This window comes from Phycodurus eques, chromosome 23 (genome assembly GCF_024500275.1).
Source record: "Phycodurus eques isolate BA_2022a chromosome 23, UOR_Pequ_1.1, whole genome shotgun sequence".
Classification (NCBI taxonomy): domain Eukaryota; kingdom Metazoa; phylum Chordata; class Actinopteri; order Syngnathiformes; family Syngnathidae; genus Phycodurus; species Phycodurus eques.
In genome coordinates this window covers 3,253,836-3,281,534 of record NC_084547.1, presented here as the reverse complement: position 1 = coordinate 3,281,534, position 27,699 = coordinate 3,253,836, and the positions used below count along the sequence as shown (strand labels likewise).

The 27,699-nt window shown below is 45.4% G+C and overlaps 3 protein-coding genes across 5 annotated transcripts; 1 reads left to right on the top strand and 2 right to left on the bottom strand.

Annotated features, from left to right (window-relative positions):
• Positions 1-657: 657 nt before the first annotated feature.
• On the top strand, positions 658-11,939 carry ppp1r14bb (protein phosphatase 1, regulatory (inhibitor) subunit 14Bb). Its single transcript, XM_061669262.1, has 4 exons — positions 658-1,313; positions 9,746-9,829; positions 9,905-9,937; positions 10,045-11,939. Exons 1-4 carry the CDS (start codon positions 1,113-1,115, stop codon positions 10,111-10,113), a joined length of 387 nt encoding a protein of 128 aa, XP_061525246.1. The 5' UTR covers positions 658-1,112; the 3' UTR covers positions 10,114-11,939.
• A 2,731-nt stretch (positions 11,940-14,670) lies between these two features.
• Positions 14,671-17,358, bottom strand: tmem179ba (transmembrane protein 179Ba). 2 transcript variants are annotated; one of them, XM_061669115.1, is made up of 5 exons: positions 16,747-17,358; positions 15,670-15,866; positions 15,468-15,605; positions 15,315-15,393; positions 14,897-15,236 (listed from the first exon to the last, which is right to left on the bottom strand). In XM_061669115.1, the coding sequence occupies exons 1-5, from the start codon at positions 16,948-16,950 to the stop codon at positions 15,078-15,080; spliced, it is 777 nt and encodes a 258-aa protein (XP_061525099.1). In that variant the 5' UTR covers positions 16,951-17,358; the 3' UTR covers positions 14,897-15,077. The 2 variants fall into 2 exon arrangements, with proteins under 2 accessions (XP_061525098.1, XP_061525099.1); XM_061669114.1 differs by having other exon boundaries at positions 14,671-15,236; positions 15,315-15,605.
• A 129-nt stretch (positions 17,359-17,487) lies between these two features.
• On the bottom strand, positions 17,488-23,285 carry prox3 (prospero homeobox 3). 2 transcript variants are annotated; one of them, XM_061669103.1, is made up of 7 exons: positions 23,001-23,285; positions 21,711-21,852; positions 20,094-21,520; positions 19,335-19,442; positions 19,125-19,237; positions 18,876-18,981; positions 17,488-18,773 (listed from the first exon to the last, which is right to left on the bottom strand). In XM_061669103.1, exons 2-7 carry the CDS (start codon positions 21,796-21,798, stop codon positions 18,600-18,602), a joined length of 2,016 nt encoding a protein of 671 aa, XP_061525087.1. In that variant the 5' UTR covers positions 21,799-21,852; positions 23,001-23,285; the 3' UTR covers positions 17,488-18,599. The 2 variants fall into 2 exon arrangements, with proteins under 2 accessions (XP_061525087.1, XP_061525088.1); XM_061669104.1 differs by lacking the exon at positions 21,711-21,852.
• Between the last annotated feature and the right edge of the window lie 4,414 nt (positions 23,286-27,699).

Here is a 27,699-nt window from a genome sequence, read left to right as displayed (position 1 = left end):
TGTGTCCACGTTTTTGCGCTTATCCGACCGTAAATTTCAGACATACTGAATGAATAATTGACGTCCTTCTGTCTTGTTGCCATGGCAGCTTCACCGACTTGTAAACACTCGTTTTTTGTTTTTTTTATGACGCCAAAATAAGTGTTTCAAGTCTCGACACGACACAAAAGAATCCTGTGTTCATGATGATACCATTATTTGTATGAAGGAATAATCGCAAATGTTCAATCAAGACAACTAAACCCTCACCTTTTATCCAATTTGTTCCCGATTTTAGGTGTCCATTGAGTACTTTAAATTTAGAACTTTAGAACTGAAGACGCCTTCGGGATTAAACGTCTTCGTCAACCAGAAAGAACACATGGCGACAGAGGAATCACTTTGCAACGTGCTGGTTGTTATTATGCAAATGATTCCCCTTCATGCTTTGGCACTTGGGCATAAAAAAACAAAGACTGTAAACTGTCACCGATTAGGAAATTCAAAGTAAGCATTTTCAATCACGTGACTGTTGTTTTTTTTTTTTTTTTTAATTCAATGGGGGGGGGGGGGGGGGGTTCCACGATGCATACAAGTGGGTGTGGACTGACTTTGAAGGAGGAGACAAAAAAAAAAAAAAAGTCCACGGTTCTTTTCCTTTTTCTCTCGGTTACGTCACTTGCTCTCTTGTCCATCCAGAGGACGAAAACGCGCACACGCACATCTCCCGGGGACGCGTGGAAAGGAAAGAAAAAAAGAGGGGGGAAAAAAAGAGAGAGAGAGAGAGAGAGACGTTGGCTTTCTCTTTGTACTGGATAAAGAAGAGTTGACTGCCTTCCTTTTTATGTAAGCAGAGTTTGCCCGCTGTAAATAGGCCAATAAGCCGGTTACTCTTTTGTACGTGGGAGTTGTTTTCTTCTGCAGCCCGGACGACAAAAGCAACTCCTCGATTCCAGCAGGATTTCACATCTCGCTTCAAAAAAAAAAAAAAAAAGGCAAATAATCGAGTGCCGATCGCCTCGTGTTGGTCACCGATCCCCTTCCCCCCAACACCCCCCACTTTTTAGCACCTTCGGCCCGGGGGGTTGGATCGCGGATCGCCCTCGTCTCCCCTCCGCCGAAACCGAGCGAGCATGGCGGCCGTCACGAGCCCGGAGACGAGCCCTCAGCCCCGGGTGTATTTCCAGACGCCGGCCGGCACCGCGGAGGAGCCCGAGACCCCGGTTCGCAAGCAGGGACGCGTCACCGTCAAGTACGACCGCAAGGAATTGAGGAAAAGACTCAACCTGGAGGAGTGGATCATCGAGCAGCTAACGGACCTCTACGACTGCGAGGTACGGCCGCGGTATCGTAAAACACCGGCGATCGAACGCATCGATCAGGCAGTCCTGCCAAGTAATTGATCGAACATAATAGGCCCTTTGTTTTGTTTTTTTGTCAGTGCTTTCGTGCATTTTTCGCCTTTATCGTGTCAGGATCGTGCGCGTGGGGAGATGATGGCAACGTCGCATTGTCGGACCGAGCGAGGGAATATGAATGAAACGCAATTCCACGTCGTGTCAGCGCGTGCAACGGCAGGTTTGGCTATTCATAGCTCTTGTCGCCTTTATAGGCGAACCCTGAGCCAGGGGGGGGGGGGCTGCTCTGCAATCTCATTGGTCGAAAGCGCTTTGAAGCACACCTGTGCAGTATCCGTCTTGCACCGAAAATGTCTTTTTCTCGATGATGCACGCAAAACCTTCCACTTTGAGACCCCGACCCCAAGCAGCACCTTCGCGTGAACAGCGGTGGTGCTGGCGGTTGGGGGGCCATCCTGTGAGGGGACCTCCTCAAAAGCTGCGCCGGTGATACCGAACGAGCCACGCCGGTGTCGTGACCCTCGGCCCGCCGCTAAGCTCCGAAGCTCACGCCAACGCTACTGAGCTGGCAATGACCCACATGCTATTCGTAGCGTGCGGAATGCCGAGCGGGTTGGGAGTCTCGCTCGTGGAGCCACGGCAGTGAGGTGGGCGCACTTGGCAGGCTTGGGCGGTGGATGCGCTCCAACGTTGTGTGCGACATCCTCCGGTCAGAAGTGTCGGGATGGGGGGGGGGGGGGAACTCTAAACGCCACTTAAGGTGATTAAGCGGCCCGCGGAGGATTTTGGGATCAATGTGCTTTGACTGTCTGCCAATAAAGGATTTATTTATGCGCGTCTGACCGAAAATGAAGGAAAATCCGTCGTTGGTTGCAGCTAACGGTCGGCTTGAAGACTTTCTACGTAATTTGGAGGGCGTTTGTGAGAATTTCGGCGCATTTGCGAGGTCAACAGCCTTCGCGGTAGTACAGCCGGAATTCTGGCTCAAAGATTCATTCAGGCACGGCCAGTTAGCGCTAACTGAACTGGTCCGGAAATGATCCTTCGTTTCCGACAATTGATGTACAATCGTATCAGCTATCTATGCCAGCGACACGTAGCGACAGGCACAACGTTCAGTATAAATGCTCTTCCAATGGATGGCGGAATTGACTTCATTTTGACACGCTTTTTCGTGCTGTGAAGATTTTTACCATTAAGCAAAATTCCAGATACCAGATAAGCAAAATTCCACTCATTAGCTGTGGTAAGACTCATCTGCAGCTACGCGGCATCGTGTTTATGCAGTCACAATTGTGACAGTGCAGCTCCCAATAGGTCAGTACTATCAATATCTGCAGAGAGAAAGCTAGCATAGTAGGACCTAAGAGGATTTGTGCTGGCTTTTCTCTTCACCGTGTAACCATGGGCATACCGTTCTGAGTTCTATTTTCTTTTTTTAGTTTTCAAAGCTTGTCACTATTCCATCTCAGTGTTTTATTTACAAGAGCAGTAATAACTTTGATTTTCCTCCTCAGGATTTAGGGTTCAAGCCCAAGTCAGGGAAGATAATCCTTCTGTTCTGATGGAGTTGTGGTTTGAAAGAAGCAGCCTTTTTTTTTTTTTTTTTCCAAAAATCGCCGAAACGCTCGTAAAGCTTCAATGGCGGTGGACACATTGGGCTGACGGCGAAAGGGAAACAGGAAGCACGTGCTGTGAAAGCAGTGTAACCGGAGAGGCCGCTACGGCTCGCAGCATTCGTCATCATCTCCTTTTGTCCGCCACGTGCGTGCGTCTTCAGTAGCGTTGCGACTATTGATATTGTCGAGGCTTTTGAGTCAATTCCAAAAAAAAGTTCCTCAATCATGTGATCCCTCGAAAGAACGCCGCCGGTAGCCGATTGCGCTGGCCTTCCTTCCCGCCGGCGTGTCGGATGTTTCATCCATCCGCCTGCTCCATCGGTGGGCACCATGGCAACCGAGCGTGTTAATGTTGAAAATAATGTGTTGCTCACATTGTTGTAGTATGAACGTTAACGCCCATGATGCCACAGGAGACACCCTAGCAGTTAAAAAAACCCAAAACTATTATTGTACTGTACTTTTAAATGGGTAAGCACTTTCACCAATGTACACGATCACCACAACAATAAAGTTTTGTTGCATCTTCCTTTGAGGAGCTCATTAGTACCCTTAAGATTACAAGGAGCGTGTTGATTTTGATCTTCATTAGCTTCGTCGTGCTGAGTCTCAAATAACAGACATATTGTCAAGGAAGGCCTAAACCGTCCGCACACAAAAACCACACATCATACACAACATGAGGCGGTAGCTTTAACGTTACACTTACAAGGTCTGAATACCAAACAGGGATCGACTCAGCGAGTAAAAAGAGGGCGACGACAAAAAGTGGTTGTTGCGCAGCGGGAAGTGAAAGACCCCAGTGTTGTCTCCGCAAGAACCCCCCCCCCCCACGGACACACACATTTGTGTTACGAGTTTACACGTGGCTCCACGCAGAGCACACAGTTGCAGTTGGATGATGGCGTGGAGTCAGTTTTGTAACTCTACAAAAGCGGGAGTCACAAGGAGCGGGGGTGATTCAGTGTGTGGATTCCTTGAGTCAGGTTGTGAATAATAATAAATAATAAATAAATGCATAGGGAGTTAAGACGTTGAGGAATAAAAGGGATGTGAGTCATCAAGCGGAATGTGTTTGGGCATTTTGTCACAGGAAGTGGCCGAGAGAAAAAGTTAAGCACTACCTACTGTAACTATAAACAACATGGAGCCGCCACATTGTCACTATGACTCATACAAACAAACACAAGTTATTAGATTTTTTTTTTTTTTTTTGTCACGTGTTTTTAACAAGGACAACAGCACTCAATAGTTTGTGCATCGCAATTAATTCATTGCGGCTCAATCTTGAGTGTGCACGACTTGGCCAACGGGGGGCAGTATAATACAGTCATGCAGACACAAATGAAGACGAGTTTCACAACAACTGGAAGGGACTCAGTAAGCTGCTGAAATATTGATCATTTTAAAGACTAAAAATAAAGACTTTTTTTTTCTCCTTCCACTGCTATTGCAAAGACCCCCACAATGCATTGCGCCATTTTCCCCTCTCGACTCGGGCCGGGTTGTCTGTGAAAACGTCGGTGTCGGTCGGCCGCGGTGAACCGCACGCACCGATGACTTCGCTCCTTCCAGTGTTGCGTTTCAAAGCGCTGGCTACGACTTGACGAGCTTGTCATTTCGTGTCGCGGTCACGCCGGACCGGCCTGTCAGCCGAGTGTGAGGGGTTAACGGAGAGCTGATCTCTCTTCAAAATCCGTCAAAAGCGACCATGCGTGAAACAACCGACAGCACATGAGCGAATGATTTGAATTCTGAAACCTATGATCAGTCGCCGCAGGTGACATCATGGTAATCTGCATTAATCCACGTTTGTGTGGACTTCTATTTTAATCTGGTCTTAATCTCTGTAGCTACAAATTGGCCGAAATGTTGCCAGCTACTTAGACACACACACGTTAAGTAACTGTCACAAAATTTAAGACAAAACTATGAAGTACTGGGCCAGGTCAAATGTGGCAATGTGACGTCCCATTTTGTGCGCATGCGTGATGCCACGGTAATCACAATAATTGGTAATCACAGAGTGCAAACTTTTTTTTTTTAGGCTTTATTTAATTTAACCATGGTTGGTCTCATTGAGATTGAACACTGTTTCTTCCAAGAGAGACCTGAGAATGCAATTCATCCATTCCAGCCTCCCCCTAAAAAGATTGGTAATGTTTTTTTTTTTTTAAATTAAAAATACCACCAATATGATACCTTTATAAAAACATAATTACATAATAGAATTAAGCATTTTTTTGGTCACAACTTCTCCTACAATGCACATTCTGCTAAACACATCTTGGCAACCTGGTGGCAGTATCACCCAGACATACAGAAATACTGAATATTTCGACTCAGCTCCTTTTCTCGGCTTCTCAGTACGGCAGTAATATTAGCCGTTCTTCACCAGGGACAAAGACGATAAGCCTGTGACTGTGAGTGTCGTTCTTATCGGTCTACATGTGTTGCTGCACGGTAATTGTTAGCCCGCGTGCCTGTGGCGTTTCCCCATTATATGTTAGCATTATGCTCATCTGATGATCCACAGCGGTTGGGAATAAGCTGTTTTGAGAGGGTCCGGTCTTTTGGCCAAATGTAGTGCTCTAAAGTCAGCAATGTTGGAAAAGATGATGCATGTTTTCTCTGCTGTATCCATTGTATTGTCGTGTATTGCGACACATCGATTTCACTCCCTGATTCTCGCGATGAATGCTTCCTGGCATGCGTAAGAGCAGGCAGCCAGTGTGGTTTGGCCTTGCATGGGACACTTCCACAACATTCCCATGAGGCCTGTTTGCATTTTATCTGTGCTGGTTTTGCTGCATTGAATGCGGGCTTTGTGTTGTTTTAGGGAAATTTCTAGAACATAAAGGCACTCGATGACGCGTGAGCCTGAATCTGAACCGAAATAGCTTGTGCGAAAGCTGTCTTGGAGTGCAGGAGGACGGTTGGGACAGAGAGTTTGCTATGGCGTTTTGAACGCTGAACACATTCGCTGCCATTGACGGCTTTAGAAGTCAAATATCCATGTTAACTGGGAAGGCTGACAGTGGCCGACTTTCGTCGCCCAATAAACAAAAGAAAAAGAAGTGTTGGGAGGAAGCGCATTCAAGATGATTAATTTAACAGCACGTCGGTCAAAGGTGCACAAGGACCGCCTTTATCTAAAGTGCGTTGTATTGATTACGGATTGTGTGCGTTTGTCGAGGCTACTTCATTCATTAGCAGCTCGCCACACTCGCCGCGGCGTTCAGGCAAGCGACTTGGCTAGTTAACCAGTCACTCACGGCAGAAAAGTGGTCATAAGATTAAAAAAAATAAAACAAAAACAAAAAACAGTTGTAGTTGTAAGAGACCGAGGCAGATAAGGAGATAAAATAAAAAAGCATCATGTGATGACGGACACAATGGAGATAACCCCTCGCAGACTCGTCTTATCTCGTGTGTTGGGGTCACGGGGTAGAAAAGTAGAAAAGCACAAAGGTGCTTTGTAATGGGTAGAATTTGCGCTAATGTAAACATTAAAGCAACATTGGATTGTGGACGAAGCTCACGCTAAAAAAAAAAGAAGAAAGCAGTCCGTTAGCTGTTGTCTGTCGCCAGTCTGTTCGGTGTCACATGTTGATGGCACATCCCGTGTTTGTCTGAAGTCACAAGTCACATGTCTGCCCCAGCAGTCATGAAGTAGCGCGGTCGTACTGAATTACTGAATTCTATTCGGGTGGGAAGAAGAAGAAAAAGTTTGCCGGAAAGCAAGACAAGGGGCATTGTTTAAGTGCCACGCGGCCTACTTTTTCCTCGCTTTTCCTGCTTCCTGCCGGCCTCCCGCCATCACTTCCCTGTCTGGCGCGTCCTTCACCCCGCCCCCTAACCCGTTCGGCCCCCTCCGGCCCTCTTCGATCTCAGCCAGCCAAAAACATTGTCGTTGACGAACCCGAACCCTAAGGCCAGCCTCCTGATGTCTATTTTTACTCTCTCCTCAATGAGAAGTACCTTGATGTCAACCATTAGGAACCCGCTTCACCCCTCAAAGGTGGAGTATTTGTCCCCCACCACCCTCCCCCCGAACACACACAGTGACACTGGGGACTTTTACACAAGCCCCATGCCTCCAGTGGAAATTTCCCATAAGATCTCACATAAGATATAAACATATTTGCAGCAGGTTATAACCTGGTATGTGTGTGATTTACAGTTTGGAATGAGGCTTGTCATGATATGAAACACGTTCGCCCCCTCGCAGTGATTTGGGCATTTGGGATTCCCATTCGGAATCCCTTTCAGCAGTGTTGGAAGTCAACATTTAGGCTTATTAGGAGCTAAACTCGGTCCTGCTGACTCATGGTCTGGATTTTCCGAGCAAAACCAAAGTGTCGGCTGCAAAAAGCCCGACTCGCTTCATCCGCCCGTATGTCGAAATGGGCCTGCAATGTGTTCGCACCGACCCGCTTTGTGTCTCAGGCTAAAAGGCAGTCAGTGTGTTGTACGTGACGGGCATAGTAGACTCTGCTTTTTTTTTTTTTATCAGCTGTGTCTGGCGTTTGATCTGTGCAATCCTGAAGTTGCTGCCACGACACCCTCAGAGAAATCTTATCTGGGCCTTCCTGTTTCCTCACACACATACACGATGGCACAACAGCTCTCGCGCTGTCATATTTCATTCGGCTTCGACTCGGCTGCCTCCGGCCGACACAGACGGCGTGGCTGCGTCCATGTTGTGTAATGACATGTTTTAAATCCAATAATATACGTCGGTGGTACTCTACTACCTTAAAAATACTTAGCTCTCCAAGTACAACATAATGACCGACATTAAAGTACAGTAGTAGGATAATAATACTTTTTGTTAGCCACTATAACATGTTTGCACAGTTTGAACATTTACACTGCGCTTAAATAATCTGAAAATGAATTAAAATGGACATACATTTAATTCAAATGTACTGCACAAAAGTTCAATAAAAATGTTATGAACATTTCTTAATGATTAAATGCAGATTTATTGGACTAAAAAGTTACAATAAAACTGAACTGCACTTAACAAATGTACTGCACTGGATTAAAACAATTTGTCGCCACTGTAACATTATTCCCAGTTTGAATATTTAATTGGGTGATTCTTTTGTGTACCACTAGAGGGAGTCCACGTCGCACAATAGGCACACGTACGAGGTGAAATTGTTGTCGTGTGGCGAACATACCAAGATGCTCGTGAAATAAAAACACGAATACATTCCAGAAAAATTGCTCCATGCAAATATTCTCTTTAATACCTGCCAGTTCATCATTAAATAAGAAGTCTTATTTTCCACTAAACTGTCAGTCAGACCTGTTTGGGTCTTGACAAAGCTGCCAAACAGGATATTAAGCTAATCTCCATCACGGCTTTGCTATTTTCTATTTTTTTTTTTGTGCCTTTTTGGACCTCGTGCATTCCTGAATGACACCAAAACACAACGCCAGCGGATTGCTTGTAGAATATCATATCTTTTTAAACCAAGACTTAGCTCGATGTTCGGCGTCTTTACACTTCGGAACCGAAAGGTACGGCTTTGTTTGAGAGAAGAAGAAAAAAATCCGCTGAAGTGTGCAAATATCTGGCAGCAATCTTTGAGGCGGTATTTTGTGCGAGGCAGCACAAAGGGTGCCCGCGGAAAGCAGACTCAAAGTCAGTCCGCGGGATTGTTTTGTTGTTTTGGGAATCCTCCCTTGTGGATCCTCTCTTTCTTTGTGTCTCCCCACCATAGCCTGTCTTCCGGACTTTTCCAAAGACCCGCTCCCTCCTACCTTTCTCCCCGTCGGGCTCCCTGATTTCACTCGGGCTCTCCAATCACTTTCAAGTTGATGTTGTTTTTAAGCAAGCACGCTTGGTGGCTTTGGAAAAGCCACATAGGTGGACAGAGACAAAGAAGAAGAGGCAAAAGCTTATTTTTTGGGCCTTTTAGAGAAGCACATGGAGGCTGCAATTTGTGTGAGGGTGACACCAGCCTGTCTGGGAGTGAAAATGTAAAATTTGACACAAACAGAACAGTGTGCCTTTTTTTGGGGGGGGGGCAGGTGCAGAGACAACTGGTGCGGGCAACTCATGCCGAGGGGGAAGCAGAGAGAAGCCATTTTCTTGGAGAAGCACGCCAATATAGGGCGGCCACACCAAAAGAGGGGGAATGACATTTAGAGAGAGGAGACGATGTGAGCACTGTGGTTTCCCCCCCCCCCCACCCCCCTCTTACCTTTCTTTGTCGAGCTCCTGAAAACGCTCCTTTGTTGCTCCATCCTCGCCACTCGTGGAAGAATGTCTCCCTCTTGCGGTCACAGTCGGTACCTCAATGTAAGCAGAAGGAAGAAATGAGCCAACTGAATATTTTCAGACAAGCACACATGGCGCGGAGTATATATAGAGTCGCACGGATTTTGTGGAGCAGATTAATACGAGGCTGCAAATCCTTTATGAGGGAAATAAATGCCAACATGATGGGAGCTTACTGAAGAACGCAAGAAGCTAAAAACAATTATTTATTTTTTTCCCTGTTGAAAGAAGCGAGCCAAGTCTTTTTGTAGACTCGGCGCTTATATTGTCACAGAACACAATATTCTGTGGGTTTTGAAAGATGAATCAAAATGCACAAAAAAACAGGGTTCTCGGACAGGACAGCGTTCAAGCTAGGCGCGCCGCTGCGCGCGGGCTAAAATGAGAAAAGGCCTGATGACGTTGCGCACGCGACTTCCTCCACTCGTCCTACTTTGAAACACATTTTTATTCAAGCATTGGCGGTGGTCTTCCCTCGCTCACTCTCTTCCCAGGAGGAGGCCATCCCAGAGCTTGAGATCGACGTGGATGAGCTGCTGGACATGCCCAGCGATGTGGAGCGGGCCGCCAGGGTCAAGGTAGCAAACTTGTCTGGATGGCTTTTTAAAGTCCATCTGAAGATTAAAAAAAATTGATCTATTCCTGTCTTGCAGGACTTACTGGTGGACTGCTTCAAACCCACCGAGGTAAGAATACTTCCATACTTCTTTTAAATGTTTTTTTTATTATTATTTATTTGTTTTCTTTTTCCGTGCCTGCCGGGTGTGGCTCAAGTGTGTCGTCTCTGGTGCAGGACTTCATCTCGGAGCTCCTGGACAAGATCCGAGGGATGCAGAAGCTTTCCACGCCTCAGAAGAAATGATGGCGTTCTCTCCTTTTCATCCTTCTTCGTTCATCGCCCACCCCTTCACCCCTTTTTTTGTCGCTCGAGTCATCAAGTGCGGGAGTTTAAGGGAAGACTAGTCAGGTCAGGGGTTCATTATCTGCTTCGTTTGGAGGTCTTTTTTTTTTTTTCCCGATGGAGAGTTCAGGGGTGATCTTTACTGTATACCACCAATGCCTCCTTATTACCGCCCCGAGATGCATTTAAAGACTGCTGAAAAATCTGCACTCTGACCACCAACAATAACACACGGTGTATTTTTAGACCAGCGTCGTTCAGAAGGAAAAAAAGTTAAAAAAAAGTCATAGTGTAGATGTGGCTAAAGTAGGTTTTCCTAAATTCTGGTGTGTTTTTCTGCCCTCTAATGTGCAGTGTGCCTGCACGTACTCTGGTTGCTAAGTGCTACAATCATCATAGCGTGGTTTCCATATTTGAGAGATTTTTTTTTTCCCTGCTGTTCTGTATGACAAAGTTGATTTTTAGTAAAAGGACTGGTTCCTGTTTTCAGTTTTTGTTGTTGTTTTTTTTCCTGTCACTCATGCAGTCCCTCAACTAAGCTGCCTTGTTGTTTTTATAATTATTATACTATTATATTCTACGCGATCCCTTTTCTTGCTGCTGCTGTTTCTCCTTTTCTGGCCATTTTCAGCCTACTCCCATTCTTTTATTCTTTTACATCACCGGGGGCTGCGTCACCATTTCATGACGTCGTCAACGTCACCAATTGGGCAACGAGCGGGAGGGGAGGTTCAAATTTCAACATTTTGAATGCTTTGTTTTTGGGGGGGGCTTTTTTTTTTTGCCCCCCACCCTCGGAAGTGTGGACCCCAAACGCATGAATAGACACAGCTGTCTGTCGGCTGTGTTCATGCCTGCAGCTGCCAATTATAGCCGAGAATGAGCCATTTGTCTCGAATCCCGAAACTGATGGCCGGCCAATAGGAGAAGCACAAACGTTTTGCCGTGATTCCTGTGACCAATCGCCAACACCTGCGGTGACAGTAGGATGCCGCCGTCTTGTCTCCACGGAGTTTCACTCGTGTCGTCACTCGCTTCCGTTTTCATCCCCTTGTTTCTTTTCACGCATTCTTTTCTTGAAGAAACAGATGTTGCCTTAGTTATTATTTATGTTACACAAACCAAATAAATGGAAGACATTTTTTTTCTGAAGGTGTAAAGTGTGTTACTGAGCATTTCTTTGTTTTGTTTTTTCAAACAAATGTGATTCTTATGTTTTGGCTTCTTTTTTTATTGTATTATTATTTTTAGAAGTGAGTCTTTAATACTTAGGCCTTGATACAGTGATCCTGTTTAGATAATGTTCTTGACATTTTACCAGTTTAATACTGGTCTGTTTTTAACGCGATCATGAAACGTCTTTCATGCCAGGCCTTGGATTTACACGAACAAAAATCCAATCAGATGCTTTTTTTCTGGTTTTGATTGCTTTTGCCTTGCTTGTGACTTCCCCATACTTGCAATGTTTGCAGGAAACTTTGAAGATTGTACTACAAGAAGAGGCAAGGTCAATCATAGTCAAGAGTATTTGAGTGGATTCTTCTTTCAGAATCCAGGTTTGGGTAACAGTATACCTTTTTAGACTGTTTAGGCTTTTTTTTGTTTGTTTGTTTTTCCACTGTTGGAGAAAATTGCATTTAAAAAAAAAAAAATAATAATAGTTTGTGTCAGTTAACTGGTGGTTTTCGCCACGAGAATTAAACCACAAACAAATGTAGCAATATCAACAACAGGTCTTGTTTTTGTCCAATTTTGTTACACTTTTATGCAACTTTAATAAAAACAGATAAAAGTGAACGTTTGCCTCTTGCCTTTGTCACTGGAAGCCCTTGAATAGTTGTGAATAGAAACAAGCCGTGTACTGTTAGCATGCACTGTTAGCATACAGACAATTGGCGTCATCCAGCGGCTAATTGTATTACATCTAGATACAAAATTATGATCAATAGTAATTGGAACATTATTTGGTACCGTGGCAATACAAAGGAATTGGGTTTCAGTTTCCTGAAAGTATAATGCAAAAAAAATCTATGTCGTGAGTGGCAATGTTAAAACGTCAAACCTTACTATGACTGTGTTGCTTAAAAATTGTACTCACAAAGATGATAAGGGTAGCTTGTCATTTACACGCCAAGAAAGTTTATAAAGGTATTAAAAAATAATAATAATACGTGAAACATTGAAATTTTTTTGAAAGTGGTTAAAGTCGATTCTTCCGGCTACAACTAAAACGAGGCATGAGATTGGTCGGCAAAACGCTTTGAGCAATCTTATTGGCTATGACGCGAGAAAAAAACTCTTCTTTTCTATTGGTTAATAACTTTGAAGGGCTCAGCTGATTGGCAAAGCGTGCGGACTTCAGAGACCGGCAAAGTGTCGGTCAAACTGATGCCAGACAAGAAGTGCACTTTCAAAAATGGAAACGTAATCACGTCGCATTTGCTGTCTGCGGCCAGCAACGTCTGCCCAGCCTCATGTGAGCGAGCTGGACGAGGAGATGGAGGCTGAGGGAGAGTCCCAAATCCCCGGGGACAACGGCACGGTGGAGGAACCTGGGCATGAAGAACGTGTGGAGGACGGGCAGAGTGACGAGAGTTCGGGTAAAACGCAACCCGTCAAAATACTGCCTACTTCCCATTTGCCATTTGCTTCCACTGCTGACAACTTATTTTCTTCACGTCCTTACGTTGAGCAGCTCGCTGTTATAGTAACTCCCACCACTGACAATTACAATCATGAGAGGTTTACGTGTCGAACCTCTTCTGGGAGCTTCCATCACGCTGCTGTTCACCTTCAAGCCGGCCGCCGATCAGCTGGAAACCAACGCTGGCTCCTCCTCCCCCAACATGGCGTTCCTCAAATACTCTTAAATTTTATTTACCTCTTCAGTCTCTTGGGTCCCTTTAAAAAAAAAAAAAAAAAAAAAAAAAAAATCTGAATATTAGGAAACCTAGCTTCTTTCACTGCGCAACTTAATCCACATCTTTTACAGTCAATATTTATTTATAACTCTTTCACTGCCAGCCTTCCAAGTTAACAAGGATATTTGACTTCTAAAGCCGTCAATGGCAGTGAATGTGTTTTAGTATCGTGCCAAAAACGTGGAACATTCAAATAAAATACATAATTACATCATTCTCACCAGAGATGCTGATAATTAAATGTATTCATGTGTGCAGATCATTGCAACAAGTTTTGCTCTGACCAACCAATCAGATGACACAAAAGTGAGGATGTGAGGATGAAGTTACATCAGCCAGCACGATTGATTGAGATTTGTCAACTCAATTTTGTTCGTTTTTTTTTTTTTTAAGTAACAATACATAGACTGTTGTCCGAGCAAAACGGAAAAAACAGGTCCACAGTTTCATTTTGAGAAGCGTTTATTTCCTCCTTAAAGCTGTTTGCTGAGTTTGCGCGCCTGCCTCTCGCGCGCCTCGAACGCCAACTTGGTCTCCATCAGCTCATCCAGCTGGTGGCGTATCCGCGCCATGTCGAGCTGCGAGGCCTCGCACTGCTGCCGCAGCGCCGCCGACTCCACCCGCAGCTGCGTGGCGGCCAGCGAGAGCTGCTCGCTGCGCTCGCGGCACTGCGTCTGCATCCTTTTGGCGTCGCGCAGCAGCGACTCCACGCTCACCGTCACGGAGTCGAACTGGTCTTGTGACATTTGCTGGCGAGGAAGGAATGCAGAGTTCAAAGGTCAGGCTGACGGTCACGATAACTGCCGAGCTTCTTCTGCCACAAATTTGACTGCAGCCCAGTCCACTCTTGTAGTGTATTTTTTGACGATGGATAATTCATAATCAATATTACTAGCAGAAATAGAGGGCCCCCAAGTCCAATTTTGCTTCAGGCCCCTCATCTGCGTATTAATGCAGTTAAGGTGCTGTTAAAGCTTACCATGGATTCCAGAGTCAGATCAATAACAAGCCTGGTACTTGTCTTGTCAGACTCAATTTCCAGATGTTCCTTCGTCTGCTCCAGAGTGCTTCTTTTCTTCTTTCTTCTTCTCTGTAGAAATTCTGGGACCGTATTGGAATGTCGATGAAAATTGTTGAGGCCACGGAAGAAGCCCGCCGGTTCATCTCCTCGCTCCTCGTCCCATGGCGTCTCCCCGTCGATGGCGAGTGAGCACGTTTTACCTCAGCGCTCAAATATAGTCTCTTAATCCGCAGAGATTAAACACTTAAAAGAGAGCGAAATCGTATTAAGTTTATTTACGTTGATCTGTGGGACTGTGGCTCCGCCTCATGACTCTTACGAATGCTGATTCTACAAAAAAATTGGAAATGTTGACTGATCTCGTTAACCTGTTGTTATTGTATTCCCTAATTTAGCTGGCATTACGTTCATATAGTTTTCAAATAATAAATGCAATTGCTTGCAAATATTCATATGATCATGTTTTGCTGGAATGGCAACTAAAAATACGTGACCTCAAACCGACCACCCCCAAATTTAAGGACAGTAACTGTAATCACACAATTTCGAGAAATTGCAGTTTTTGTTATGACCGGCAGAGGGAGACAAATATCTTATTTTATTTCATTTAGCATGACTAATGTGGAGAAGACTTGTCACATAGTGCAACTCGTAGTTTTATGTAAAGGCTCATGCAGGTAAACTTTATGAAATATTATTTCAAGCAGCATTTATTCACATGATGGGGTCCCACTAGGCTGGAAGAATGGCCCGTGAGTGGAATATTTATGAAATGAAATAATAAAATAGAAAGGCAAAAGGCTGTAGATTGGACATTGTCCTGTGATTGTTTAAAATAACACTTGCCAGACTCATTAAATACAATATATATACTAAAAACAAACACAAAGCCAATAAGTGTGGGATTTCGTGAATAAAAACAGAGTCTGTACAAAAAACAAACAAACAAAAAAAGGCTGTGTGTGCATAGCGACAATGCCACGTCATTGAGGCCTCGCGGGACAGTTGAAAAAGGGCTCCGTCTCGCCGGCCGCCCCGTCCGTGCATCCCGCGAGCGCCTTTGCCCCAGAGGTCTGGCGCCTCTGAATGATGAACAGCACGACGATGACGAGCCAGAGGAAGAAGTTGACCCACGCGGCCGTCTGAAGAGGAAGCGGACAGGCGATGGGTAGATAGCCACCATGTTAATAACAATAACAGCGAGTGAATATAATGCTGACCTCTGCTTTTCGTAGGCCGCTGTAGAAATTCTCGCCCTTGATCGGACCGACCCACTTCTTCGTCTGGGCCTCCTCGCAGCTTCATGTGCATCCGATGGAAACATATCGTTATTTGTCAGATCCCGAAGCAAAAAATGTGAGCACGCAGAGCACCTGGTGACGTTGGGAACGCCGCGCGTCACGGAGTCGCAAAGCGCATCCCGTCCGATCTTGAGCATGCAGCCCGAGATGAGCAGGAAGAAGAGGACGACGCCGCACACGATCACCGCCCCGTTCATCCACACGCGCTCCCTGCGTTCACGGACAGAATTGCGTGCGTGCGGACGAAGGCGGACATTCGACGGTTTTCCGTTACCTGCGAACGACGCCGTCGATGCAGATGGCGTGCAACCAGTAGAGGGACAGCGAGAAGCACACCACGGCCACCGTGACGGAGACGGCCGAAACGAAGTAGCACAAGGAGGCGGAGCTGGACGCCTGAACCCCGAGGACGTTTGCGGTCGAGTTGTAGCTCACAACTCCATAGAGCGGGCAGCGGCCATCAAAATTACCCTGGAAGAGATTGTACACATTTATTTCGTACGCTTTGCCATTTCGTCAGCAGCACTGGCTCACATTTACAACCTCAATTCTAATGTTTGTTCCGTGAAATTGAATTCATTTCTTCACAATGGTCGATCAGAGTTTTAGTTACCTGCGTTGCTTTATGTCCATTTTGTTCCCCAATCAGATTTCAGACTCTACGTGTTGTCATGGTAATCTAATCTGCCCAACCAATCAGATTTCAAATTCATCCACCCAGGTCATAATTTCCACATGCTCGGATTGGCTGGTCAGAGTCAACCAGGCTTGACTACTTTTGATGATTTGTTTTTTCTTTTGTCATGTTATTAGATAAATGTTGAATGTAAATTGCTGTAGATGATTCATGCTGTGATATTGCGGTTTTGTCCAGTATTGATAGTTTCTACAACGCAATATAAATCAGGTGAATCCCAAATGTTACAAATGCACAGCCAGCCACTGTGTTTGCAATTATGTGCTTACTGTAGTCGTAGTGAGATCTGTTCCGAATATTTCGCCAGAAATTGAATTAGATGCACAGAAACTGCAGCATGTGAATGTGTTTCTGCTGGCGGCTGGGCTGCATGGTCCAGCATAATGGAACACGAGGACCCCTGTGGTCACATGACTCCATCTGAACACATGACTGTTGTTTATGACGGTCAAGCTTGAAAAATAACCGTTTATTTTAAAGTTCAAACATGCAACGGTGTGAGAAAAGTTACAGACTCGGTTGAATAACTTGAATGGTTTGTGGGGGGGCGGGTTGTCAGAACTTTCTGACAAGACAGCTTTTACCCGGAAGAGGATGGTGACGAAACACATTGAAAGTTGTAAAAGCTGCGCGTTGGTCGGTGTGTCAAGTCACCTGAACGATGGTGAGGGACGCGGCGGTGACAATCCCGCAGACGAAGCAGCTGGCGTACAGCACTAACTCCAGCACCAACAGCCAAGTGAGCGCCATTATCCTCATCCTCATCATCATCCTGCGGCCAAATTCTCCTCCCCTGCTGCTGCGGCACCGTGAAGGATACAGGAAACATCCGGTGACACGTTTCGAAATAAAAGCCATACGGAAGTGTGGAGCAACTGGTTGTTATGAATGTCTTTCGCCACAATAAAATGATAAGTATAGCTATACGTCACATCCACGATGGACATAAAGTGATTTGTTTGTGTTATTTTTGTAAATAAAGCATGTTCAAAATAATTTGCGTTCTATATTTTATGTTGACGTTAGCCTTACGCTGTAAATAATGCGATAGCAATAACAACGTAACAGACTGCGCCCGTGTCGTGTTCGAAAACTATTTTTCATTTCACTGAGGACTCAACTCCGTAGTCCATTGTATTAGTGCTTAAGAGGTAGATAATGAGTTTATCAATTTGAAGAACAAGGAGAAGCCTTAGTAACCGTTATGTAGTTGCCGGACAAGCTAATAGCTAGCCCAGCTTAATTCTGTTTCTTCTTCTTCGTTTGTATTTCCGTCGGTCAGAAAGTTCCCGTGGCACCGTCTCCCTCACTGGTCAGTGTTGGTACAACATTTTGGTCTCCCTTCCCTCTGAAGCATGTCTAAAAGTATCAAGAAAATGTACAACACACTAAACCCCACCTTGACATTTTTTAATTAACTGCTCAATTTAAACATCCAATTCCACTTGTGTGTGTGTTCGTGTTCACATGAGGCACAGATGTCAAGAATACACTCACTGTACATTTGGAAAAGAAAGCAACAGAACCAACGGGTTACAATTCCAAACGCAAAAAAAAAAATGCAAACATGCACTTCAAGATACGTCACAAAAATCAATCAATAAATAAAGTCTCACAGGAACAAATGGATTGAGGAGCCACAATGCAAACAGCTGCAGGCCGAACCCACTTGGAGTTCAAGTTAAGATGTCATTTTACACCATGTTAAATATTGTATTTCGTTCCACTGGTGGTACATTCTGATTATCACAAATGTCACAAATTTCCTCATATTGCCCCAATAACCTCTAAATGTCTTACAATACATACAAAGATACAAAAAAAAGACTTAAATTGAAAAAAACCCAAAACGGAATAAAGTACTTTAGGTTTAACAGCATGTCTGAAAAGTTGAACGTCTGAAGGAACACGTTTATGCATGCACGTTTATTTTTATATCGTGTACAGTTGTGCCTTGAGATACAAATTTAAATTGTTCCATGACCATGTACAAACATTCGTATCTCAAATCAGCTTTACACATTGAAATGAAATGAAATTCTATTCATCTGTTCCAGCCTCCCAAAAAACAACAATTATACAATAGTCATAATGCTGTACTTTATAAAAACATACAGTCATAACATAATTGGGTAGAATGTAAAGAATGAAAGAGTTTGTGCATCATGATCAATTTACTGTGATTGTGATTCCCAGTGGCTAAAGAGTATATGCCTCTGAGTATTGTGATCTTTTCTGTCTATATATGCTGCTCCACTGTTTGTGTTCACATATCTGTTGCTTTCAGGGTTATAACACCGTGACACGATGCTATGCGTTCGCCCGTCCATGGCATTTTGCATTGTTTGTTCGCATTAAGCTTTCGCGGACTTTCCTAAGGCAAAGCCATGTGCTTGTATTAAATACACAACGACGACTCGTATCTCAAACGCGTAAGCCGGGTGACTCGTATCTCAAGGCACCGCTGCATTTTTATTATTATTTTTTTTTAAACAACTTGATTATCATTAGGCAACTGGACAACCAGGCAGTCTGAAGGCATCTGGCACGCCACTGTCAAGCTTGCAGATGATTTTGTATATTCCTTTCTTCCAGCACGGGTCGCTGTCTCTGCCCGTCCAAATGGCGGCGTGGAACTCCCTCAGGGCCACCTCGGACACCTCGATAAACCTCTCCGGGACCTGGAGTCGGCAAGAAAGATAAGAACCCCGTGGGATTTGACGGCATTCGTCAGTCAAAGGTAAAGTCAAGAATCATAACGGGCTCCCGTTCGAAACATTTACCTGGTAGATGTTACTTTTATTGTAGTGCATGTTGAGTATGCGGTAGAGTTCTGTATCGCGGCCCACTCGGAGCTGACTCTCTCTGCCCAGGTGAGGTGCACCGTCCCTGGGTCACACACACGCACCCAAAATATTCATTTCAACGTCTCTGAATAGCATCACAACAATTCCCCCTTTGGGATTTGCTCTCGGGCCTCCGTAGCACAATAATAATACGGTAAGATACATTTAAAAAACGCAAAAACCGACCGGGTGAGAGCCTCGCGGACAGCCTGCCTCGCAAAGCGCTCCATCTGGATGTAGAAGAACTCTCGGAAGTTGCTGAACCATTTAATCATCTGGGAGGTCACGCAGCGGTTAAACTGGACAAACAAGCGACAAATGAGTACTGTTGACGCCTGTGAGAAACATGCCTAATATTTATCATAATCAGAATTCATGGAAATACTGCGCGCGCACCTTGACATCAGGGAAGTATGTCTTGAGTGTGTTGGAGCTGGGATAGCGAGCGTAGAAGAACATGAGTTTGGCTTTCTTCAAGTGGCAAGGAGACAAGCCCTCCTGGGTGTACACATGAGTCTGGCTAAGGAGATGTGCTACTGCATTCACTTCGATTTGGACCAATCAGATTACAGTATCTGTGCGTTGTCACGTCAATCTAATCTGCCCATGCGGGGCCTTCGGTGATGTCATCATTTTCACTAAATCGATACTATTGGTCTTATTTGATCTGTTATCTTATTTTTCCGCATCATTGAGCAACTTAAATTGTTGAAAATAACTTGAGAACAGATCTATTAACGCTGTTGAACACTCAAGCCTCTTTCGTCAATCTGCGGGAGCCTCCTGGCATTATGTCGCCTCAAGATTGAAAGTCTGAATGTTTTTTTTTTTTTAAACAATGATGAGTGAAAGCCGTTAGGTTAGCGACGTTTGCGTAAGCCTGTTTTGTGAAACCGGATCGCTGCGGAAGGAACTGGTCAGCCGCGAAGGTCAGCGCCTGCAGATTCATTTGTCCCTTAAAGTCTTCTTGTCTGGTCGGGGTGCAGACTTTGATGTGGACTCCTGGTGCGAATGAAATTAGCAATTAATTTGATGATTTTGAGTGATGTTGTCCATTGGTGTATGATAGCATTATGAGTTTATTTATTTATTTATTTATTTTTATTTGGTTGCTATATCATATCATATAAAAGATAATCATGCACAAAAGGATATTCCGCCTGCGCTCAGGTAAAGCTCTCCACCGTCCAGCATCGCCGCTCCCCTCACGCCCCTCTCCCGCTCCCTGCCCGCGTGGGCGTGGCGCACGACGGAGGGTCCCAGGTGACCGAGCAGCGGCAGCGGGGGGAAGGAGGGGTGCGAGGGGAACTCCAAGAAGGGGTCCGAGTTGAGGAAGTCCTTGCGGGATGCCGGGGGGAGATGGGGCATCTGCGGCTGGTGGAGCGAGCGGGATAAGAGCTGCTGCATGGAGTAGTGGAGCAGCGGGAGGGTTAGAGGAGGGGCCGGGAAGGAGGAGGAGGAGGAGGAGGAAGATGAGGGCGGATGGCCAGACGCCGGGTCCTTGGATTGGGGCGCCCGGGCTAAGAGGAGGGGAGGGCGAGGGAGATGCAGAGAGGGGTTGGGGTGACTCGGCAGAGGCGGGCAGAGGAGGGGGTGGGGCTTCTGGAGGTCAGGTGACTTATGGGCCGCCAATGGCAAAGCCAAATCTGTGGTCTGGGCGCCACGAGGGGGCACGGTTTGTCGCTGCCTCTCTCTCTCCTCATCGTTCCCGCCTGGCCTCTCCTCCTGACCTCTGAACTCCTCCTCCGCTCTTCCCCCGGCGCCCCCGGTGGCGTCGGCGCAGGACGTTTCGGTGTACAGACGCAGGACGCGATCGATGACTCTGGCCACGGCGCTGCCCAGCTCCACCTTCAAGGCCTGGGCGAACTTGTGCCCCCCCTCCTCATCCTCGTCTTTTATCCCTCCATCCCAGTCCAACCAAAGCCCCTCCATGATGCCTTCCCCTCTTCCGGGGGCCGTCCTCTCTCTGTCTTTTTGCCTCTCTTCTCTTCTCTTAAAGCCATTAAAAGGGGCAATCAGAGAGAGGGGCTGGTTTTCCAGACCAAGGTCCTCCTCTTGATCAAACATCCTCTCAGCTATGTCCTCGTCCTCCACATCCCCTCCCTTCCCACTGCTCCCCCCCTCCCCTTCTTCCATGCTGCTCTCCCCAAAGGCCCTCAGCACTTTCTCCTGCAGGGCCTGCAGTCTTTCCCTGGCCTCCTCCAGCTGCTCCTTCAGCTCCGCTCTCCTCCTCCTCCTCAGCTCCCCGCCACGCCTGGCGCCGCCCTCCTCCAGCTTCCTCCTTTTCACCCTGGCCAAGTCCTGACCCCACCGGGCTCCCGCTCGCTTCTTCACCTCGTCGTCGGTCGACACCCCTCCCTGGCCTTCTCGCTCTCCTCGGTCCGCGGTCCTCTCCTCCGCCAGGTGCGAGTTTTGGGCGAGGTGTCGCCGGATGAGGGGAAAGCCCAGGGGTCTGAAGGCGCTCGGAGGAGGCCGACCTCCGCCCGGCAGCCCTCCGAGCGCTTCCGCAGAGAAGAGCGCCGGGGCAAACGGGTGGACTTGTGGATTGGAGTCATCGAAGAGGTCTGAAGGGGAGTCCATCACTGCGGGGGAGAGTTGAAGAGAGTAAGTGTTTCTCAAATCATTTTTTTCCCATTTGAAATGAATCGAAATGCTAGTCATCCGTTCCAAAACGTTTGAATGGGGAAAAATTGTACTCCATAATATTGTTTTACAGTAATGACATCATTAAATAGAATTCAAAAGAATAAAACAGTTTTTGTCACACTGCACCAAACGAATGGCCATTGGGCTGCTCTTTCTGGTGTGTCCGCCTTGGCCACCTGGGGGCAGTATAAGACAGATGGATGTACTTTGTCATTAAGACGTCTCGACTCCTTCGCAGCTCATCAGTACGGCACCAATATTCGTCGTTCTTTGCAGAGGATAAAGAACATTTGACTGTGAGTACTTGTTACACCGTTTGTCTACATCATAATAATAATACAATTTCATCGGACCCCAAAAAGCGTGGCATGCTCGGCGTTGACTACTTTTCCTCCAATATTGCGAAGAATAGTCAGGTGGACGTATAATTGTGACATTTCGCTCTTCTCATCGTCAGCAAATGTCCCCTCCTTCCTTCCTCCCTACCCCCCCTCTGCCAACCCCCCCCCCGTTATCAGTTCAGGCAGCTTGTTAAGCACTGTTTGAGCAGAGTGTTTACCATCACACACACACACAGGATGATTCACACAGTAGTGGAGCACAAGAGGCTTGTGAGCGAGCTAACAATGGTCAATAGTCCTTTGGGAGCGAGATGGACTCAGAACACCATGTACGTGTGTATGCGATTGTGTGCGTGCGATCACTATAGTCCGATTTAGCTTTGATAACACCCTTAATCCACTTCAGATGGATACACTCACCGCACACAGAGCTGGACGGACGGGCGGACGGATGGATAGAGAGCGTGTCGGCTCCCCTGGTGAAACACTAAGGGAATAATCCCCCGATAAATAGCTAAATATCAATTATTCAAATGCCCTCTCCTCCCAACTATAACACAGCCCAGATGGCAAGCAGGCCAATGCGCTTATATGCGTCGGCCAGATTAGCTTTTTTAAAGCCAGCCGCAAAGCTGGCCAAAATATTAACACTGAGCAATGGACATGAAAGCCACGTAGCATTAGATTAGATTCGGGAGAGGAGTATTAGTCACTGTATGCAAGGATGGGAAATAGAATACTGTCCCAATTTTACTTTGGTTGAGCTATCTAATCGAATCTAACTTTGCATTGTTTGTGGGTTAAACATTCATTTAACTCTACCATCATAACAGAAATAATACTTTAATGTGGCAACGAGGAATCCGCGTATACACGTGTGTATGTGCGTGTGTGCGTGTGCATGCACATGCACGCGGGCTGACCGGCTAATTGGCATCACTTGGACAGATGATGTCGCAGTGTGAAATGATCATTTAAAAAAAAATTTTTTTTTTAAATGCATATGCATGAAGGCACATGTGGAGAAGCACATATTCATTTGGAAAACAAACCAAAAATAAAATGGAACACTTACTCTCAGAGAGCAGAGCTTCAGCGTGCGTTCGCCGAGGCGTTCCAATCAGGTGTCCGCTTATGCGCGCTCTTCCTCGGTCGACTGTCCTCAGCTGGCACCCGCGATACTGCTAGGGGAGAGAGAGGGGGGGGGGGAAATAAATAAATAAAAAACAGGGGGAAGAGGGAGTTGGGGAGGGGGGCTCGGACATGTGAGTCCACAGCTCTCTGACCGTGTTGCTTTGTATTATTCAACTGCCACCACTAGTGATCCACTTCTTGCCCTCCCTCACAAAAGCAATCTGAACCCGGGTGGCACAGTTTTGTGTCATCATGCGCCAGTGCTGCTGCTGCTGTCCACTGGACGACACTGCCCCGCCCCATGTTGGCCTCGCCAACTAAGCGGGAAGAGGTGGCAGAGGTGGCGAGTAGGCTGACTGGACTCCGGTAAAAGTACTGATTCAAATCTTATACACGATTAAAAGTAAAAAAAATAAAATAATAATAATACATTAGTACTAATGTGGTGATTTGAGATACACGTTTAATTTGTTCCGTGACCACGCTCATAACTCAAGACTCAAAACCCGAAAGACTCAAATATTAAATCATATTTCACTTTCAGATTTTTTTAAATATTTTTTTTTTTTTTTCAATGTTTAATTTTTTTTTTTGGGTGGGACTTTTAAATAAATAACAATAATAGTTTTCCCAATGTAAATATAATGGCCGTTAATCATCTGCGTATTTTCGTGACTAACGGTGCCTATCCACTGTAATCTGTTCCAGCCTCCCTTAAAAAAAAAAAAAAACAACAAAAATATTAGTCATGTGTTTTTCATGAGGAAAATAGCACTCTATAATATTGTACTTTGTAAAAAGAAATATGGTAATAACGTAATTAAATTGAATGGATAGAAGTAAACAGTTTGTGCATCATGATTTAATGCTTCAATTCATTGTACTGCTCCTTCTGGTGTGCCCGCCTTGGCCACTGAGGGGCAGTATAAGACAGCCATACCGACACAAATGAATAACGGTCACCACTACTCTCAGGAATTAAGTAAGATGCAATAACATTAGTCCGTTCTTCGCAGAGGATAAAGAACATATTCCTGAGAGTATTGTGCTATTGTCCGTCATTTGTGTTCAAATATCCGTCGCTTGAATGGTTAAAACACCGCAACTATTGATGCTTTTCGTTAGCCCATCAATGACGTTTTCCATGATGTATTAGCATGAAGCTAGCGGGGGCATTCCTAAACTAAAGCGATGTCGTTGGATTTTTTTGTTGTTGTTTTGATGACCGTAAACATCAACTGGGAGTGGCGTTAAACAGCTTAAATACATTGAGTTACTTCCCACTGTGATGTCAGATGTGAACAACCAATGCAGTTTTTTTTTTTCAACTTCATTATCTCTCTTTCGTTGATTATGTCGTCAAACCCGCCCTTCGCATTTGCATCTCCTGTTCATTGTTTCCCCCTCTGCCTCTGTTCGGCAACTCACTAAAAAGCCCTCAGTTGTCATGGAACCAAGGCTGGCACACAAAAGATGGACGCACGGTTACAGATGAAGGTGAGTTCATGGGGAGGGAGGACGCCACGAGGCAACGAGGTCAACGATAGCTCCATCTGATCTAAATGACAAATAATCGTGCTCTGTGAGCGTGTGCGTGTGTGGGAGAATGCAATTGCCGGCTAAAACAGACCCCTAAAAAGCACAAATGGCTCACAGAAAAGTGCAGCCTGAAGCCTAAAATTGTGCGTCATTTCTCTCAGGTCTCATATTATGTAAACTACTCAAGCGCTATCCCTCTCATCCGACCATGCGCACATGCGGCCTCTTCAGCGTGCACTTATAAATACAGCATCCCAGAGTGAGCGGTACTTAATTACAACAATCAGTAATGGGGGGGGGGGGGGGGGGGGTTGGACATAAAAGGATCAATAGATGGCATAAAGTGTATATGCATTGATTTACTTATGGGGGGAGCGGCATGGGGTTGATGGAAGCGCGGGAGGGGAGCAGGAAATGGCAAGAAAACAGGATAAAGCTTTTTTGAACCAAAAGTCAGCCACATAATGGGTTTCAGACCAAATGCATGATGGGTGACATCAGGACGTGGTTAGGTTACTGTCAACACCTGTGCCTTTCGACACAGTAAAATGTGCACACACACACACACACACACACACCACAATTGTCTCCGCAGCTGAGCCCGTCACATTATTTCACGTTACTTTCGTGTGGCTAAATCCTACTCGCCGAGTTAATTGACTAGTTCCGTGTCGCTCGCTTTTCCAGACGCGCTGACACACAAGGAGGGACCTCCTACTCAACATGTAAAGCGAAACCGTTCTTTTCAAAGCATTTATTCTGAACATACAGTAGATTTCAAATGATCTGGGTCATTTAAAGGACTATTGAAATTGCATCTGCCATACTGGAAAAAGAGACATTTTGAAATGAAGGTGAGCAATTTAATTCATTGTCAACTTGGTGACAAGCCCAGTTGACTGTTGGCAGTCGACAATTAAATTGTTTTAAATGATACCTTTTTTTTTTTTCATCACGAGATTGAGTGATAATAGATTTCCGGCAAAGAAAACGCAGTTTGCTGTGAAGTGAGTTGCGTTCACTGCCGCCATACGGCGCTCGCATCTCAAATCTTTCCTCGAAAGTCAAAGAAAAAAAATATTGTCCGAACGATAGCTTGTATCTTGAAAAACTGAATCGGGTTCATTTGTAACTCCAGGCACCACTGTACTGTGATTGTGTGTGTGTGTGGGACATAAACACAAAAGTTCACACATGCAATTCAGTGTCAATATGTGATACTTTTAGAGAGGTGCAGTTATTTATTCGTTCACTTGAGATCACCATCCACACACTCTACTCAAGCACATTCCTTTAAAAGGCGGGTGCGTTCGCTAAAGTGACGTGAAAGTCAACAGAGTGACTCCCAGTGACGTAGGCAGCGCAAAGCATCATGGTGCTCGCTAATACTTTTGATTTCTTGCGGTGTTCTTTTTAAATACAGGCTGTAGAAAATCAAGCTAAACGTTGCTCTTTACTTGCATTTGTTCCATATTGTTATGAGTGCGTGCATTAGCTATACTGTACATCGGGCTAGGTTGGTATTTGTGCATTTATTTCATGTATCTCTCACTGTGCCTTGTGTGTTAACCCGCCGGTCATGTTCACTGCATTACTAAAATTATTTGGTACGCGACCAAATGTGTGAGTTGAGATTGCTCGGTCAGGTTTCTTTTCCTGCAAAAGTAAATGAGCCTAAAAAAAATCTGTGCTGCACTGAATCCGCAATAAGTGAACCAGGATATAGCCAGTGAGTACTGTACACTCAAATAGCTGGGGGCAAGGTGAACGAAACGAACAGCCACAGACAGTGAATGAGCTTATAAAGGGGTTGGGGGGTGGCGAGTGTGTGTTTGTTGGATGAAGAGAGGGAAAGAGGAAGCGGCAGAAGTGGGCGAGAGAGGAAGCTGAGAGTACAAAAACAAAAAAGCAACCAAAGGGTGTCAGTGTGTGGCTCGGTGACGGCTGGGCGCGTCGGTCAAAACAAACGCTGCGCCTCAGTCGGGCGAGTTTCCTAAAGCTCTTAAAGTAGCTGCCGTTCAGCCTCTTCTTAAAAAAATGGAACACTGGACGCTTCGGTGTTAGCAAGCTAAAGACCCATCTCAAATCTCCTTTTCATAGCCAAGATTGTTGAGAAAGTTATTTTTCATCAACTCAGCCATTTCTTGAACTGAAATGGACTTTTTGACAAATTTCAAAAAGGTTTCCAAACTCATCACAGGACAGAATCTGCTCTTATCAAAGTGCTAAATGATAGAGGGTTGAATACTGACTCGGGAAAGGTGTCAATTCTGGTCTGGTCAATGTGGGTAGGACTAAATGGAACAGTCCTTAAATGGTTCAGGTCCTACCTGGAGGAAAGGAGTTATTTTGTAACCATTGGAAGTGTTCAAGCTCATCAAATGGCAATGAACTATGTATGGGGTCCTCAAGGGTCAGTTCTTGGACCCCTCCTGTTCAGCCTGTAGATGCTGCCCTTGGGTCAAATTCTTCAGAACTTTAATTTTGACTATCATAGCTCTGCAGATGACACACAGTTATATCTAGCAGTGTCTCCAGGTGACTACAGTTCAATTGAGGTGTTGTGTCACTGTCTAAAACAGATAAATAACTGGACGAGCCAAATTTTTCTTCAATTAAACCACAACAAAACTGCGATAATTGTTTTTGGCAAGAAAGAAAAGAGGATTGCTGTTAGTAAATACCTGGAGTCACACGCTGTAAAAACCAAAGACCAAGTCCGAAACCTCGGTGTTCTGATCGTTTCCGACCTGACTTTCAACAGTCATATCAAATCAATTACGAAAACTGCCTTTTACCATCTGAGGAACATATCCAGAGTGAAGGCTTGCATGTGTCAAACAGACCAGGAGAAGCTCATCCATGCTTTTATCTCAAGTAGACTTGACTATTGTAATGGTCTTCTGACTGGACTCCCCAAAAAGAGCATTAAACAGCTGCAGCTCATTCAGAATGCTGCAACTCGGGTTCTGACCAATAAAAAAGAGGTCAGAGCATATTACTCCAATTCTTACATGGTGAAGCAGCATTTAGCTAGTATGCTGCTTTTCTCATGCTTTTTAGAGCATTTCCATTTTTTAAAATGGTATTTCTTTCACTGT

Coding starts and splice junctions, on each gene's coding strand:
- ppp1r14bb (XM_061669262.1), top strand. CDS start 1,113: ATGGCGGCCGTCACGAGCCCGGAGACGAGCCCTCAGCCCCGGGTGTAT. Junction 9,830..9,904: donor AGCGGGCCGCCAGGGTCAAG/GTAGCAAACTTG, acceptor CCTGTCTTGCAG/GACTTACTGGTGGACTGCTT. Junction 9,938..10,044: donor ACTGCTTCAAACCCACCGAG/GTAAGAATACTT, acceptor TCTCTGGTGCAG/GACTTCATCTCGGAGCTCCT.
- tmem179ba (XM_061669114.1), bottom strand. CDS start 16,950: ATGGCTTTTATTTCGAAACGTGTCACCGGATGTTTCCTGTATCCTTCA. Junction 15,606..15,669: donor ATCGACGGCGTCGTTCGCAG/GTAACGGAAAAC, acceptor CCGTGAACGCAG/GGAGCGCGTGTGGATGAACG. Junction 15,237..15,314: donor GCGGCCTACGAAAAGCAGAG/GTCAGCATTATA, acceptor CTTCCTCTTCAG/ACGGCCGCGTGGGTCAACTT.
- prox3 (XM_061669103.1), bottom strand. CDS start 21,798: ATGACAAAGTACATCCATCTGTCTTATACTGCCCCCAGGTGGCCAAGG. Junction 21,521..21,710: donor GCCCAATGGCCATTCGTTTG/GTGCAGTGTGAC, acceptor TCTCCCCCGCAG/TGATGGACTCCCCTTCAGAC. Junction 18,774..18,875: donor ATAAAAGTAACATCTACCAG/GTAAATGTTTCG, acceptor TGCCGACTCCAG/GTCCCGGAGAGGTTTATCGA.